The sequence below is a fragment of the Chelonoidis abingdonii genome, chromosome 3 (genome assembly GCF_003597395.2).
Source record: "Chelonoidis abingdonii isolate Lonesome George chromosome 3, CheloAbing_2.0, whole genome shotgun sequence".
In the NCBI taxonomy this organism is placed as follows: domain Eukaryota; kingdom Metazoa; phylum Chordata; order Testudines; family Testudinidae; genus Chelonoidis; species Chelonoidis abingdonii.
The window spans coordinates 517,220-535,425 of record NC_133771.1 but is presented as its reverse complement, the minus strand read 5'-3'; the positions used below and the strand labels follow the sequence as shown (position 1 = coordinate 535,425).

Genomic DNA, 18,206 nt, shown 5'->3' with positions numbered 1-18,206 from the left:
GGGAAAGCTTTTTGGGAGGTGGTCCCCCCAGAGCCTCTTGCAGGAGCCACTCCTGGAGTAGAGTCCTTCAGTCCTTCTTATCTTTAGAGAAAACCTTACAGGCATCGTATCCCTCGGCCAAAACCCCTCCTTGAGGCAGGAAGGCACTTTTCATTCCCACCAAAGACAGATAATTGTGGGGAAGAGGAACACCTCTTCAGCTGCAATCTCTGGGGCAGATCCGCCACCCTGGACCAGGCCCAAAAAATCCAAACACAGCAAAAACTCAATATACCCAGCCAAACCCTCCCAAACCATGAACTGACATGAGTCTAAAACGTTTTCGATTAATTATGCTACCTAAGAATGATTTTGAGTGTACCCAATGGTACTGCAGCTGGCAGAGAGGAGCTGAGGACAGGGATTTACATCCTTGGTCTATGTAGTCCAGGGTGCAGAGGAATTGTGCATCCCTGCCACCTACCACTCAGGAAAGACCTGTAACTGACCACATGGCCAGCAGAGAGCTGGGGAGCAATGCCAGGAAGGAGGGAACATTATTGTTCATGATGGTGACAGACAGCAATTCTCTCTTCTGTTCTTATTCACTATTTAAGGCTGCCAGAGACCATTATGAACATCGAGTCTGAGCTGCACAGCACAGGCCAGATAACCTTACCCAGCGATTCCTGCACTGAACGTATAACTGCTGGATGAGCTGCAGCAGATTTTTAGAAAGACGCCCAGTCCCAATTGAAAGACCCCAAGTGTTGGGGAATATGCCACACTGCCTGGTAAGTTGTGCCAATGGTTAATTGCCCTTACTATATAAATATGCACCTTTTTTCCGATCTTCGTCTAGTTTCAACCAGGGCCAGCTCCAGGCACCAGCGTTCCAAGCATGTGCTTGGGGTGGCCCTTTTCAAGGGGCGGCACTCCTTTTTTTTTTGCTTTGGCGGCAGCACTCCATTTCCCGTCCCCCCCTTTCTTTTGTTGTTGCTTGGGAGAGCAAAACACCTGGAGCCAGCCCTGGTTTCAACTTCCAAGCACTGGATCTCCTCCTGCATTTGTTTGCTACACTAAAGAGTCTCTGCTATGAGAAATCTCTTCCCCAGGAGAGTTCTTGTAGACGATGATCAAGTCATTTCTTAACCTTCTCTTTATTAAACTAAATAAACCGCTTCTTTACCCTCACTGCATGGCGGGCATTTCAGACTGCAAATCATTCTTTCCCTACTCCATTGTTCTCTGCACACTGTTTAACCTGAGCATCCAGAACTCAAGTCCTGCAATGCCAGATGATACGGGGTCCCATGGAAACTGCACCATGATATCGCATACCTAAGGCATCGGGGCAGAACGCGCTGATACCTCCCAACTCTGGGAGCTTCACCTGGCAGCACTAATGCCTGTCTCATCAGCTCAAGGGGTCTGTGCACTGACAGTGCCTGCAGCAATACAATTATGATGACAGATGGCCGCACACACAGACAGGAGACATGGCGCTGCCCCAGAGACCCACCATCCTCACCAGACATGTAACACACCCCTGAGCAGGGCAGCCTCTCAGCTAGACATGGGTGCAACTTGACTCTAATGATTCGCCTCTTGGAAGAAATGTGAATGTAGACAGGGGCAGGGAGGACGAGGGTCACCATTCACCTGCTGCTATAGTTTTGATGTCGATAAGATATGCCAGTCTCTTGTTCTCCTCCATCCCTCTTTGCCTTCTCTCATTGATGCGAACGCTGTAATGAGAAGAGTGAAAAATGACTGACAATGCTGTGCACTTGCCAGACCACCTGGAGCATCTCCCACCCTCCCCCAGAACCACCTCTTGTGTCCCCCTCCACCCACGGAACCACACCTCCTGACCTGTGGCTTTCCATCCCCACAACCACCCTAGCCCATCCATCCAGTCCCATGGGGTACTGTATAGCCCTCAGTCCCTGCAGATTGGTGGTTCTCTACCTTGAAGGGACAGTTACTCAGGTCCCTGAAATTCTGCCTCTGAAACATCTTGTATCATGGATCCATGGCATAAGCCCTATGCCCCAGCTTAAACAGTCTTTTGGAGGAACCCCATCAGTGTGCCAGAATCCCCATGGGTCTCACTCTTCCTTCAGGCTAGGCCACACAACCTCACTGCCTCTGAGATTGAGCCCCGGGACTGCAGAATTGCTGCTTCGCACTGGGAGCTCTGCTCAGCAATCCAGCTGAGATAGAGACATGTTCGCTGTTCAGGGACTAATGCTCCCTAGCCAGTATTTGTGGTGACACCAAACCGGCCTTTTCCAGCCTCTTCCAGTATCCCACTCTTTATCCCTTGCTGGTTATGTCTCAAAAACTTTCTTGCTCTGTGTCATTGTTTGCTAGCTGTCAATGTTCTGGTCATTGGAGCTTTCCATTGTCTCTTTTGGATTCTTCACTCAGCAGGGTCTAGCCAGTTCCACAACCACCTCAATCACTGGATCCCAGACAAGGTAATATCCTCATCTCATGTCCTGTGCTGCCCCCAAGAGGAGACATAACCCTTTTTCCTCCCCAGGATAATAATGCAAAGGACAGAGGGAAAACTGAGGCATGCACAGAATTTATAAAACTGTCACAGATAATTCCCATTTCATCACATTGAGTGCAAGGTTTTCAGTCCTTACATCACAGGCTCAGCAACCTGTGAAGGCAGTGGAAGCGAATGGAGCAAGAGCCAGGAGCCTCACACCCCCACCCACTTGGGAGCATCTGCACATTAGAGACAGCTTCTGGGAGGTACAGGGGCCAGACTCCCAGGCTGGTATGCCACAAATTATCCCAAATAGGCTCCAAGCACAAAAATTAGAGCAAATTAATAGATTCTTAGATTCCAAGGCCAACAGGGGCCATTTTGACCACCTAATCTGACCCTCTGTATAACACAGACCAGAGAACTGCCCTGAAATAATTCCTAGAGCAGATCTTTTAGAAACACATCCAATCTTGACTCAAAAATTGTCAATGATGGAGAATCACGACCCCTGGTAAATTGTTCCAGTGATTAATTACTGTTAAATGTACACTCAGGATTGGAAGTTGTTCTAAAAGATCTGCTCTAGGAATAGTTTTGGGGAACTTCTCTGGCCTGTGTTATACAGGAGGTCGGACTAGATGATCCCAATGGTCTCTTCTAGTCTTAGAATCTATAAATCAATGAACAATTCTACCATTTCCCTCTTGTAATGGACCAATACCATTGTTAGCATTCCTTTTGTTTTTAATAAACTTAAAAACTCCTTCTTATTGTCCTTAACTCTGCTGGCCACAGATTTCTTCTTGTGTCTCTTTCTTCCTTTATCAACTTCCTAAATTCCTAGCATCTGATTTATACTCTCAGGACCCATAACAGGGGCTATCTGAGTCTGACCTAGTGGTTGGAGCGATGGGTAGAGGCAATATGATATTTTCTGTCCTATTATCGATCCCTTTCTTAATGGTTCCCAACATTCTGTTCGCTTTTGTGACTGCTGCTGCACACTGAGCAGATGTTTTCAGAGAACTATCCACAATGACTCCAAGCCCTGCTCTACCCTATGAGTTTAGGTCGAATTTAGCAGCGTTAGATCGATTTAACCCTGCACTCATTCACATGATGAAGCCATTTTTGTTGACTTAAAGGGCTCTTAAAATCGATTTCTGTACTCCTCCCCGACGAGGGGATTAGCGCTGAAATCGACCCTTCTGGGTCGAATTTGGGGTAGTACAGACGCAATTCAACGGTATTGGCCTCCGGGAGCTATCCCAGAATGCTCCATTGTGACCGCTCTGGACAGCACTCTCAACTCAGATGCACTGGCCAGGTAGACAGGAAAATCCCCGCGAACTTTTGAATTTCATTTCCTGTTTGGCCAGTGTGGCGAGCTGATCAGCACAGGTAGCCATGCACACCTCATCAGCACATGTGACCGTGGAGTCCCAGAATCGCAAGACCTCCAGCATGGACCAAATGGGACACAAATCCGTGCTATCCGAACTCCATTCCAAAAGACAAAATGCCAGAATATTTGAAAAAATCTCCAAGGGCATGAAGGACAGAGGTATAGCAGGGACCTGCAGCAGTGCCACGTGAAACTTAAGGAGCTCAGGCAAGCCTACCAAAGAACCAGAGAGGCAAATGGCCGCTCCAGGTCAGAGCCCCAGACATGTCGCTTCTATGATGAGCTGCACGCCATTCTAGGGTGTGCCCCTACAACTACCTCACCCCGTGTTTCCCTCCTCCTCCACCCCTCCCGGCTATGTTGGCAGTTATCCCCCTATTTGTGTCGAATTAATAAAGAATGCACTAATTTGAAACAACAATGACTTTATTGCCTCCGCAAGTGAAGATTAAAGGGGGGAGGGTAGGGCAGTTGGTTTACAGGAAAGTAGAGTGAACCAAGGGGGCGGGTTTTCATCAAGAAGAAACAAACAGAACTTTCACACCGTAGCCTGGCCAGTCATGAAACTGGTTTTCAAAGCTTCTCTGATGCGCAGCGCGCCCTGCTGTGCTCTTATAACCACCCTGGTGTCTGGCTGCGCGTAATCAGCAGCCAGGCAATTTGCCTCAACCTCCCACCCCACCATAAACGTCTCCCCCTTACTCTCACAGATATTGTGGTGCACACAGCAAGCAGTAATAACGATAGGAATATTGGTTTCACTGAGGTCTAACTGAGTCTGTAAACTGCGTCAACAAGCTTTTAAATGTCCAAATTTAAATTCTACCACCATTCTGCACTTGCTCAGCCTATAGTTGAGCTGCTCCTTATTACCGTCCAGGCTTCATGAGCCGTGGGAGCAAGGGGTAGGCTGGGGTAGGTGTGACCGCGCGGTGCTGCCAACTGGAAGAGCAGCCTGAGGCAGAAGCCTCAAGCTGGCATGATATTCCAGGCAGGACTGAATCTCCATTAGACGAAACCTAAAGAATCTCCATTAGACGAAACCTAAAGAAGAGAATGACCTGGAGTCATTCCTATTTTTGTCCAGGCCCCCCCGACCAATCTCACCGAGGCCGGCCAGGAGCACCCATGTCTGCCCTGGTGTCCCCAACCAACCTAACAGAGGTTGGCCAGGAGCACCTACGGGGCGACGATGACTGTTAGCAATCGTATTGCACCGTCTGCCATCTGCAAGGCAAGGGGATGCTGCTGTGTAGCACTGCAGTATTGCATCTGCCAGCAGCACCAAAGAGACATATGGTGACAATGAGCTGAGCAGGCTCCATGATTGCCGTGGTATGTTGTTTGCACAGGTAACCCAGGAAAAAAGGTGAGAAACAATTTTTTGCCATTGCTTTCACAGAGGGAGGGAGAGGGGCCTGACAACATGTACCCAGAACCACCTGCGACAATGTTTTTGCCCCATCAGGCACTGGGAGCTCAACACAAAATTCCAATGGGCGGCGGAGACTGCGGGAACTGTGGGATAGCTATCACACTGCAACACTCCGAAAGTTGATGCTAGCCTCAGTACTGTGGATGCACACCGACGACTAAATGCACTTAGTGGGGACACACACAATTAACTGTATCAAATTGATTTGGAAAAAACTGACTTCTATTAAATTGACCTAATTTCGTAGCATAAACATACCCTAAGATCTCTCTCGAGTGGCGACAGCTAATTTAGACCCCATCATTTTATATGTATAGTTGGGATTATGTTTTCCAATATGCATTACTTTGCATTTAGCAACACTGAATTTCACCTGCAATTTTGTTGCCCAGTCACCCAGTTTTGTGAACGCTTTTGTAGCTCTTCGCAGTCGGCTTTGGACTTAATTATCTTGAGTAATTGGTATCATCAGCAAATTTTTCCACCTTACTGTTTACCCCTTTTTTCAGATAATTTATGAATGTTAAATAGTACTGATCCCAATACATATCCCTGGGAGACACCACTATTTACCTCTCTCCATTCTAAAAATTGACCATTTATTCCTACCCTTTGTTTCCTATCTTTTAACCAGTTACCAACCCATGAGAGAACCTTCCCTTTTATCCCATGACAGCTTACTCTGCTTAAAAGCCTTTGGTGAGCGACCTTGTCAAAGGCTTTCTGAAAATATAAGAACACTATATTCACTGGATCCCCCTGGTCCACATGCTTGTTGACTCCCTCAAGGAATTCTAGTAGATTGGTGAGGCATGATTTCCCTTTACAAAACCATGTTGATGTCTCCCCAACAGATTATGTTTATCTATGCGTCATCTTGATAATTCTGCTCTTTACTATAGTCTCAACGAGTTTGCCTGGTACTGAAATCAGGCTTACTGGCCTATAATTGCCAGGATCACCTCTGGAGCCTTTTTTAAAAATAAGCATCACATTAGCTATCCTCCTGTCATTTGGTACAGAAGCTGATTTAAATAATAGGTTAAAAACTACAGTTAGGAGTTCTGCAATTTCACATTTGAGTTCCTTCAGAACTCTTGGGTGATACCATTTAGTCCTGGTGACTTATTACTGTTCAATTTATCAATGTGTTCCAAAACCTCCTCTACTGACACATCAATCTGGGACAGTTCCTCAGATTTGTCACCTAAGAAGAATGGCTCAGGTTTGGGAATCTCTCTCACATCTTCAACCATGAAGACTGCTGCAAAGATTAATTTAGTTTCTCTGCAATGGCCTTTCGATATTCAACAAGAGGCAAGTTGGGAAGGGGAGAGAAGTGAAGAACAGATTCTTTTTAGGGCTAGACCAAGACTCAGTGGCATTGAGACCCTCCATTTAGCGCTAGTCAGACCAGCTGGCCTCCAGGTGTGGGTTAGGGATCCCTCTTCAGAAAGAGGAACATCAGAATCATGCACAAAAGTGCATGTGACAAATATACTTCTGTCCTCCTATAACAACTGTGCACCCACTAGCCATAACGGTGTCCACAGGCAGCAGATTTAATGAGGGTGTCTACACTACGAGACTATAGTAGCCTAGCCCTGCAGTGTAGACATAGCCTACACCAACAGAAGGGGTTTCTCCATAGGTGTAGAAATACCACCTCCCCAAACGATGGTAGGTACGTGGACAGAAACATTCTTCTGCTGACGCACATGCACTTACACTGAGACTTAAGTCAGCAAAGCTATGTCAGTCAGAGATGTAAGATTTTTCACATCTGACCAATGTAGCCACCTCAACCTAACTTTTAAGTGCAGGCTAAGTCTCAGAGACCATCCAGGAACAACATGGGTCTCATTATGTCTCAGGGTTAGGACCCATGCAACGGGGACAATCTGGGATGTGATGGCTCCCGACCAGTCCCACGCCGTCTCAAGGCAGTGCCTGTGGTGGGGATAAGGAGGGGTGCGACACTTACCTGATGAGATGAGGGTTCATAAACTCTGTGCGGACAGATCCCAGAATTTCATTGCTTCCGTATTCCACTAAAGTCAGCTCTCCGGCATTGAAGATCATGCAGACCTATAGGGAGACAGAAGACAGGACTCCTACAGCAGGCAGTGTGAGAGGAAGATCTCAGTGGAGGGGCATAGGTACTAGCTGTGTTGGTGGAAGGGATGCCCTGCACCCTGACCTGGATTCACCCTCTCGGGCCAGGAGGAGAGCTCAGACTCTGAAGCTCATTCCATCCTTGGTCTCACTGCTGTGACTGCCACTAATCAGTACCAATGGCCTGAGGTTTCTTGCGCTGTAGGAGCCAGGCTGTAGGCTAGTAAGCCAACTCCTTCAAGCCTCTCAGTCCTGCCAGGTGAAGCAGGATTCCCCCAAGTGAGTCACATGTCTGCTCTCTGTATGTCTAATGTCCTCCCAGTGTCTTCCTCCTCTGCCCTACCCCTCTGCTGCCAGGGCAGTGTTTCCACCCTTCTGTTGTGGAAACTGTTGTAGGAGCAGCAGTGATCTGTATGCTCTGTATAATATGTATGCTCAAAAGGTCTGTTACACACCCCACCTCCCCTTGTCTCCTCTTCCTCTTTGAATACCTGTGAAGTGACTTTCACCCACCCCTCCCTTCTGGGACATTTGTGGGATGAATGGGCTGCTTAAACAGCTGGAAGATCAAAAGAGCTCCTAGATAGACAAGATGTCTGGGACTCTAATTAGGCAGTACTCAAACACCTAGTGCATGGACACTGGCTGAGGTGGAGTGTGACCAACCAGATGCAGCCAAGTCATCTCTAGTCGCAGGCCATGAGGAGCAGATCCTTAAAAGGGGAAGGGGCCATGTGCTCAGGAGTGCACTCACAAGCTTGTACCTCCCGTAGAGGCCCTTCGCCCGGACCGCCTGGCCAGTGGTTCGCTGCATTGCATTCCATCGTGCCTTGGGAAGACCTACCTTCATCGCACCATCCATCACTATGCTGTGGGACATTTACCTTAAAGGATCCTGACCTCTCCAGTGCCATGCCTGTCCTGGGAGCTTGAGTATGCAAGTGTGAGCGTGTTGGGGAGAGGGGCAAGCCTCCAAGTAATTGGCAATATGGCGTAAGGTCAAAAGTTTATGTTCTCAGGCCTGCCACTACTTAATTAAAAGATCCTGTTGTTAATGAACTGTAAATAATGAATGATGGTACCTATGAACATCTGTGTAAACAAGTAGGGTATAAAAGAGACAAGGCAGAGAATAGTGTTTCGTGCATGATTTGAGAGTTGCATCTCCGTGCACCTTTATTTGATCTCGTTCACCTATCTTTGAAATTCTAAATAACTGTCTGTCGCCTCTCCAACTCCGGCTGGTTGGTATTGGGGAACAAGCACCACCGGGCAAACGAACCCTGCTGTCTTCCTGCAACAGTCTTTGGCGCCAGCCAGGGCTCTGAGTATGCTGAAACATTACCTGCCTCGGACCCTCTGCGGGTGCCGCGACGCATTGGACTGCTTGCTGTATGCCAAGCGCGCACCGGACTCGGCCAGTCAACTCTAATACCAAGTCGGACCCGGGAGCACACGGATGAGCCCAAACCGCAGCAGCAGTCTGTATGCAGAGCCACGTGCAATCGCCAAGCGGAGTCGGAGCCGTGAGGAAGCCGGTTCGTGGGACACGTACGTGCTTGATTAGAGGTTTTAACATGCTGCTACCTCGTTGGACCTGAGGGACGCCCAGATCTCCTGGTAAACGACATGGGCAGCCAGTCATCTCACAAGGACAGAGGTAGCGTGCCACTTTAGAATGTGTTTGGTAATCATAGGAAAATTTTGGTGGGTAGACCCTACTAAGGGGTAGATGAAAAAATATGTGTGCGGATAGGACTGCCTCTGGTATCTCTGAGCTGCAGCTCAGGAATGCGGGCCCCGCAAGCGGCCGTACACCTCTAAATACAAGACCTCCACTCTATTTGTTGTCAACGAACAAAAATGGATTGAGCATCTTGTATGGTCAGGTTATTTATGCGTTATGAATAGAAACTGATATATTAAAGCAAAGTAATTTGAGTTCCACACGGTCTGTGTGGAAAACGGCTTGCTGCCAAATGTATTCAAAACTCATTGTCTATTTGTAAATAGCAGAGCGCTGGTGATACTTCGCCTACGCCGGCAAGCGCCACCCTATGACAGGGCCCCTTCAGCTCCGCTAATTGGCCTCACAGGTTTAGTACCCTGTTAATACTAAACCGAATTGCCCGTAGCTGCTACGGCTTCTGCAGGACAGCGACTAGACTGTACAGGTTGTACTCCACATTGCTTTACCCCGTAATTTGGCAGCTTTTTATAAACCAGGCAGGAATTCGGTTAACTACTCGGAGTCCGATTTACTTTCGTTTTCTCCGTGGCTTGTTTAGTTAGTCTAAGCCTCACCGCATTGGGAGACTGCCAGTACTTTTAAAGAACTCTCTCTCTTGAGGTGGAGCGGCCAGGTTTTAGCAAAGCTATCCGGGAGGAGGGCCGGACGCAAGACATATGCCGCAGGAATACCTGACAGGGATACTTTACACGGATGGCACGCATCGGGGTTCCTTTTGTATTATCCTCAGGTGGAATCCTAACAAGGCTGACGGTGATCGGACTGTTCATAACAATTATAAAAAGGTCAAAAAAATAGCAAAAAAAAAATAAATGAACTGGCTTGACGTGTTTCGGTGCTTACGTCAAGTCAGCCGCTTCACGCAGTAATCAACTGGGCGGAAAACCTATATGAGGAGTAGGTACAGAATTCAAAGCGAGAGCTCCGTAGCGGGTTTACTGCAGCGCATAGGGATGCTGTTAGACAGCAACAGACAGTGCGTACAACAGCCCGGAATGGTAAAAGCAGTCTATTCAGGGATAATTCCGGTTACTAGCTCGGCGCTCGCGCCGATTATCAAGAGAGAAGTCTACAAAAGAAGCGAAGGTCCTTAGGCTATATAGAGAATATGGCTGCGAGATTCTGGAAACAGCTAACAGGCGTTACAAGCTTCGCGGAAGTAGAGAAGAAAGAGGGCGAGTGAAAATGATGATGAACGGCCGTCCGAGGCTGGCCGGCGCGATCAGGTAGCGGAAGCGGGCCGGGAGTGAGTAGAGGTGGGGGCAAGGAGAGGACTGTCCCGGTTCTGCTCCCAAGAAAGGGGGTTGGGTTGAACCAATGTGCAATAGTTGTGCGGCAGGGCGACGATATGAAAGGACCAAGTGAGTGTACCAACAAGGAATGGCGCTCCCAGATGGCAGACGGGCGGGACACGATGGATTATGCGGGCGCGTCCCGCGAGAGAGGATTACCCTCCCGGACCACCGCAGTAAGATTGCGGGTAGGAATACGAGGTAATGGACTTTGTGATGAATCTCGGGCGGCTCGAGACGGCGGAAATCAACTCCTCCATTTACCATTAGAAGTTCTTACTAGTGACCGGGAGGGTCGAAAGAACACTCTGGTCGCTACGTTTATGCTGCTGCGGGTGGGGTCTCTCGCGGGGAAAAGACATCTTCACGAGCTATGTTATTTCCCTGAATGCCCTACTCGCTGCTGCTGGACGGATCTTCTGTCTGTCGGCTGGGCACTTATGCATTTCTCAGGATGAATTGTTTTTACTCTAGCTTCCCTGAGATGCCTGGTTATGGTCTGACCTGAATCTTGAATCTATAGGATTACCTTGCGCTGCGCGCAGATGAAGGGAATGGGAAGTCAGGTTATCCTGTTGGTTGACGGCTCCGTGCGCGAGACCCCAGGAATAGATGCGCTCATTTAGTCAATTAACGCGTGGAACTCTTTGCCAGGGAAGGCCGTCCTTCGTTAGCGCACTAGCCCCATCAAGAAGAGGCCAAGAGGAAGTAAGTAGTAGTAAATTCTTGTGTTGGGTGGGTACTACGGAGTGTCTCCTCTGCAGTTGGAATACCCTTCCTACCTTGTCAGGAAACTCTGACACGGTAGTTATCGATGGGCGACTTAAGGCGCGGTCAATGAGAGGTTAAGACTCTACCCTCTTGTTCCTCACCATCACGCTGTATTTGGTTAGGCTGCCGTGGACCAGTATTCATGTTTTTCAGTCTTGACTTAGAAGGGTGCTTTCCACGGGTTCGGTGGCAGTCCCAGGCATCTTTCCTTTGGATGGCGAGGTCGCACTCGGACAAGGCACTGGTTGGATGGTTATGGCACTAGTGATTTGAACTCTTCCACCTTTTGGGTTAGGCTTATATCGGACTTGGAGAATGGGATTATAGCTCATGGTGGGTTCCTTCTTACGTGTGACGAATTTACTTAGCCGCACTAGGTACTAGGAGTTTGTCCAGCACCGTAAGTCTATAAATTTCTCGGGCTGCGGGCTTCTGCCTACGCCTGGCTCCTACGACTGCCGTGCGTGCATGTAGAAATAACGTCAGATGCCTCCTGAAGTTCGCTATTAGGCTTCAGATTTAGAAGGGAGCCAGCTGCTCACGGAGGGCTGGAGGCCATCTGCCAGTCAGATTCCGCCGGAATCGCTACAGCTAGGCGCATGGCTTTCTGGGGTGACTGGCAGGTTCTGACTGCGCTGTGGATTCAGATTTTGGATTACTTACTAGCTTGTTGAAGTGTTTAAGGAGCCGATCGCAATGCTTTACTGCGCCGTCGAGGCAGGTGATGTTTTTACGTATATAAACAGAGCTGATGGAAGCCCTGGCTGGTTTGCCCGATGTTTTCTCCGACCTTTTCAACTGTATGTGCAGATGAGCGGAGGGGGTAGCTGCGGACTTCTACACAGCTGTTAGGTCTTGAGCGCCCGTGGCCTTTTCTCCGAACAATTGGATTCAACGTTGCTGGGTGGCCGGACGTCTGAGCCAACGTGTGCTGCGAGGGCCAGTAGCAAGCTCGCTCTGCTGTGGTGAGGAAGCAGAAACAAATTTGAGGGGGTTACAAGTATTATATCCTCATTGGTCCGGCTTTGTGTTTGCCACGGGGATATTCTGGTTGCCAGCCCGGGGTTTAGCCCCGGTCTGAGGCGGTTCGGCTCAGCCTCCTTAGAGACACCCCGAGTCACCTGCATGCTCCTTGTCCCCTCCTCTGGGTACGGCGTCTCTCCTGACAGACCAGCTGGATCAGGGCATTGGGGCTTAGAAGTTATAGATGCCCCAGTATTCCAGCCGTCAAGATAAAGATCAGGCCTCCCAGCAGTGCAGGATTTATGAGGGGTACACAGACGGCAGTAACACTGTGTAAATGGACAAGGAGGGCAGGTTATGCGGTTGTTCCTCCCGCAATGCAGATATTGAGTGGTACAGACAGACCCGGCATTGCACTGTGTAAAATGGACGAAGGACGGGCAGGTTATTGCTCTGTTTGTTGTCCCTCCCCAATGCAGATTATTGAGTGTACAGACAGAACGGCAGCAGTAACTTGTAAATGGAACTAAGGAGGGCAGGTTATGCGTTGTGTCCCTCACGAAACGGTGGACAAGGCGAAAAGCCTGCCCCCGGAATTGCAGCCCAGCTACTGAATTGGTGGCTGCTTACTCGTGCACTTGAATTGTCTCAAAAGGAAAAGAGTTAATATTACACAGACTCTAAGTACGCTTTTGGTGTGCTACACGCTCACGCTGGATTATGGAAACAGAGGGGTTGCTGACAGCCCAGGCTGCTCCGGTGAGCATGGGCCCAAATCCTTCAGCTTTTGGAAGCAGTACAGCTCCTGCTGAGGTGGCAGTGATGCTGCGGGCTCATCAAAGAGGAACCAGTATTAACCGAGGCAACGCTAGAGCAGATAGAGAAGCCAAACGGGTGCCGCTTTAGGAATGTAAATCTAGCCGGGCTGCCAGTTTCAGCTTTATCCGTCAGGGGATCTCCCTACTCCACTGTTACTGAGGAGGAGCTAAGGTGGGCTGAATCCCTCGGGCTTCAGGAGGAGAAAGATGGCTTCGTTCTACGAGGGAAGGTCCTTCTGCCAAGATGTATGTGCGCCAGTATTACACAGGCTTCACCAACCTCCCATGCAGGCAGGGAGGCTTTGACCCAGCTCACATGAAGTATTTCATTACTCAGGGCTCGGCCCTTAGCGTCACAGATCTCGGCGGAATGCCTTATCTGTTCAGAAAAATAATCTCGACCAGGAATCCAGTTATGCCAGCTACCCTGAACCCACCCCAGGCCCCGGGCTCGTGTGGCAATTGGATTCACTGAACTTCCCGAACCCAGGTGGTTACCGATACCTCCTTGTCTTGGTGGATCGTTTTAGTGGGTGGCCTGAGCGTTTTCCCTGCCGAATAACACTGCTTAAGACTGTGGCTCTTAAGCTGGTTAAAGAAGTTTTTCCTAGATTCGGCCTGCCGCGGTGGATGGAATCTGACGGAACACAACTTCACTTCAAAGATTGTCCAGAATTGTCTCGACTCCTCCAGATCGATTGGAAACTTCATACCCCTTGGAGCCAAGGCCAGCGGAGTGGTAGAACGCACTAATCAAACTCTCAAAAGACATCTTGCTAAAATCTGTCAGGAGCGTCTTTGGAAATGGCCTGATGCCTACTCTGGTCTTTACTCGCATCGGGCCCTCCTAAGGGGAGACTGGCTAACCCTTTGAGATCATGTTTGGTTAGGGCATGGCCTATGAATGGTACCCTGGTCCTGCTAGGGGAATGGAGGTTGGCTGTGATTCTTATCTCAATATATGTGTTCCCTGTCTGCTGTTTTGTGTTCTCTTCACAGTATGTTAAAAGACTCTCAGCCACTCCCTTTGGACGCACCTGTCCATTCCTGCAGCCTGTGATTCTGTCCTTGTTCGCACTGAAGGACGAGCCTCTCCAGGAATGGTGGAAAGGACCCACCTCGTCCTACTGGTCTCCCATACAGCTGCTAAAGTAGAGGGGCACAAGAACTGGATTCACTACTCTCGACTGAAAGCGGTGCCTTCTCGCAGAGCCCTGATCCTGAACAGTGGACTGTTCAGCTGGTTGGAATTGAAACACAGGAAGATTGGACTCAAGTTGCTGTTTAAACCAATGATTTTGTATAACTTAACTATGATTTTAACCCTTGTATGGGGGTTTGTTGTTTTTGAACATTCAGCCCCCTACCTTTTCGTTCCCCGGAAAATAAACTGGTGGCCCTTTTGGCTGCCACAGCTTCTAATTCTTCTCACTTTTGCGTAGGAAGTGGGTATACTTTAGGATCTGTCTTCACTACCTGTTTTGTGGGAGTGCCATGCCCTGCAGGACATGTTATTCTACTGACCTGCTGGGTTCGGTATTAAGGCAACTCTAATGGCTGTCTAGGTTTGGTTCTACTTAAATCCTGAGCCTTATATCAACCAGCATCGCCTGCAGTTTAGGCTGATGGCTGTATCTTCAAATGTCACCTCCTGTTTTACTATTGTAGGTAACCGAAGGTCAGTACTAATTAACCAACCATGAAATGCATTGTTCTGTCCCCCAACCCCAACTCCCTACCTTTCTGCACTTTATATTCCCCCGTGGGTGGTTCTTGCTTGCGGACTTACTGCATTCACGTATGTTCCCGCTAATATTCGGGGGCCCTGTTTCTGTGGGACGACTAACTGTGGGGGTTGTCCCTGGCCATGCTTTAGTACAGATGCGCCACACGCCCTCCAGCTCGGCAGGAGTCGGCGTGGCTTGCCCCTTGATGAAACATGTGACTCTACTGTAATCTAAGTCTAAATCCCAGGCTATAGCCCTTGCTGCTCCTTGTGGGAGTCCCTGGCTTGGCTTTAGGTGCACAGCTTCAGCTTGCCAAGTGGCTTGTGCTTTCGCCAAGTCCATTAATTTAACTTCGACTTTCAATCTCTGACTTGGCTTCAGAGCTCTCGAGAATTAGAGAAGGGGTGCTCCAGAATCCGCTGCCATAGATTACCTTCTCTTAGACATAAATCATGGCTGCTGAAGAGTTTAAGGTCTCTGTGTTTTTAACCTCTCTGATCACAGCCAAAGTATTGAAAATAGGCTGGCCAAGCTGCGTGACCTCGTCACCCATATCACGCAAGAGAAGATAGTGATTGGTGGGTTCTTGGGGTTTTGGTAATTGGTTTGGGTGGCTGAAAATTTGTTTTCTCCTTCCTGGTATGCTTGTGTTTGGTTGCTTTCTTTGCTGTGGCCTCAAATAGTACTTGCTGTAAAGTTGTCTTGTTGTCCTTCGAGGCCCACGAAATGTATCCCTTAGGACAGCTTCGGTACCTACTGCTTGCCCTTTAATCTTATCCTGAGAAGCTATGAGAAAACTCAACAAGAAGCGCTTTGCTGTATTCTCAAAGGGGATTGTTGGGGAGAGGGGCAAGCCTCCAAGTAATTGGCAATATGGCGTAAGGTCAAAAGTTTATGTTCTCAGGCCTGCCACTACCCCCAAATGAACTAGGGATGATCAATAGGTTATTTTTCCAATTAGAATGGGTATATGAAGCTATTTATCATCTTCTTTTGTTCTTTTGTTTATGGTATAGCATGTCATTAGCGTTATTAATCAAAAGGAGGGTTAATAGTTTAAGTAAAGGATATAGTTAATTAAAAGATCCTGTTGTTAATGAACTGTAAATAATGAATGATGGTACCTACGAACATCTGTGTAAACAAGTAGGGTATAAAAGAGACAAGGCAGAGAATAGTGTTTCGTGCATGATTTGAGAGTTGCATCTCCGTGCACCTTTATTTGAGATCATATAAACTGTCTGTAGCCTCTCCACTCCGGTGTGGTTATTTGGGGACAAGCACACCGGGCAAACGAACCCCTAGCTGTTGCCCCTGCAACAAGCGTGACACCCTTCCCCACTTCTTTTGAGCTTAGCTATCAGTATAATAAACATGCTGCATCCTGCGAAACTCTGGTGGGTCATTAGTCCTCCCTAAGCTTACTAGCTGACCCAATTTCGGGTAGCAGAAACACTGCCTTTGCAGCTCTCATACCAAAGGTTTGTTCTGCTTCCTGAAACGTAGTCAGGGTAGGGAGCAGGCCACAAGCTGCATGAGTTGGGTGGACAGAATGAGGCATGGCAAAGAAATGGGCCACTCCAGGGGGCAGATTTCATGTTAGCAGTTTGTGAACAGTGTGTTCAGCCAGGAGAGGGAAGAGTTTCACCCAATCCAACTCACGTTCTCGTTGTCAAAGAAAAACTTCTCATTCCCTCCGGATCCTTGCCAGGCCACCTGCAACACAGGGGTGTGGAGTAAATGAGCGCTGCACTGGTGGTCCTTTTGTTGCTGTCACTGCAGTGCAGAAATCTCAAGCTGCAGGCACCATGGGATCTGGGGGCAGCAAGATGGGATTCCAGCTAGCGATCAAAGCAGCAGAAGGATTTCAGCTCTGACTTCATCTCGATTTTTGCATCTGGCTTGGGTTCTGAAATCTCACTGCTATTTGGCTCCGTGGAACTAACCTCCTTTCACGCTCCGCAGCAGCACAGACAAGCCTGGTGCCTTCCATGCAAACAGCCTGAGTTGGCATAGCGAGGGATGCTGCACAAGAGTTCACCTCCCAACACTTCAGGTGCCTGCACAGCCAGCGGGCAGTTTGCACTGCCATTCCTCCTACTTTTCCAGGTAATAAGACCCAGGGGTGGCTCTAGGTATTTTGCCGCCCCAAACACGACAGGCAGGCTGCCTTCGGTGGCCTGCTTGCGGGAGGTCCCCGGTCCCACGGATTTGGCAGCACGCCTGTGGGAGGTCCGCCGAAGCCACGGGACCAGCAGACACTCCGCAGGCATGCCGCCGAAGGCAACCTGCCTGTTGCCCTCACGGCGACCAGCAGAGTCCCTCCCATGGCCTGCCGCCCCAGGCACGCGCTTGCCGTGCTGGTGCCTGGAGTCGCCCCTGATAAGACCCCCACCCCCATCACTGGCTCCCCACTGAGTTGGCGTCAAATTTGAGCTCCCTGCCTTTGGTCCCAGGGCCCCAGCCTGCACCTTGGACCTGGGCTCCTTTCACATTCCCTCCACTAATGACAGAGCCTGTCTATCCATAAGAACACAAGAACGGCCGTACCAGGTCAGACCAAAGGTCCATCTAGACCAGTATCTGTCTACCGACAGTGGCCAGTGCCAGGTGCCCCAGAAGGAGTGAACCTAACAGGCAATGATCAAGTGATCTCTCTCCTGTCATCCATCTCTATCCTCTGACAAACAGAGGCTAGGGCCACCATTCCTTACCCATCCTGGCTAATAGCCATTTATGGACTTCATCACCATGAATTTATCCAGTTTTTTTTTAAACACTGTTACAGTCCTAGCCTTCACAACCTCCTCAGGTAAAGAGTTCCACAAGCTGACTGTGCGCTGTGTGAAGAAGAACTTCCTTATATTTGTTTTAAACCTTCTGCCTATTAATTTCATTTGGTGCCCCTTAGTTCTTGTATTATCGGAATAAGTAAATAACTTTTCCTTATCCACTTTCTCAACATCACTCATGACTTTATAGACCTCTATCATATCCCCCCTTAGCCTCCTCTTTTCCAAGCTGAAGAGTCCTAGCCTCTTTAATCTTTCCTCATATGGGACCCTCTCCAACCCCCTAATCATTTTAGTTGCCCTTTTCTGAACCTTTTCTAGTGCTAGAATATCTTTTCATCTCCTTCTATTACAGGCCTCCTCTCTGTGCCTTCCTCCATGCTGCCCTCATGCATGGAACACTCCCCAAGCCACCTTCCTGTCCTCAGTTAAATGCCTCTGTAGAATTCAGTGGAGCTGAAGTTCAGGAGAAAGGAGGGGAAGGGGCAGAACTTCTGCCTGCCCTCTCTTCACCTCACTGTTTATGCTCTCACTTGAAGTCGGTCATGCTGACTACAGATCTGTTTCCCTTCTGTGCCGGAAGGTGCCTTTCCCCAGTCTCTCTGGCTACATCTATGCTGCAACTAGGAGCTGTAATTCCCAGCTCAGGTAGA

General features: G+C 48.9%; 1 protein-coding gene across 2 annotated transcripts in view; it reads right to left on the bottom strand.

Moving 5' to 3' along the window:
• Nucleotides 1-18,206, bottom strand: part of IFT172 (intraflagellar transport 172) — a 139,298-nt gene that overhangs the window by 90,877 nt on the left and 30,215 nt on the right. For both annotated transcript variants that reach the window (XM_075063516.1, XM_075063515.1), the window contains exons 12-14: nt 16,424-16,477; nt 7,310-7,413; nt 1,642-1,727 (exon numbers count right to left, since the gene is read on the bottom strand). In XM_075063516.1, the coding sequence (XP_074919617.1) occupies nt 1,642-1,727; nt 7,310-7,413; nt 16,424-16,477 (244 nt within the window). The remainder of the gene's footprint in view (nt 1-1,641; nt 1,728-7,309; nt 7,414-16,423; nt 16,478-18,206) is intronic.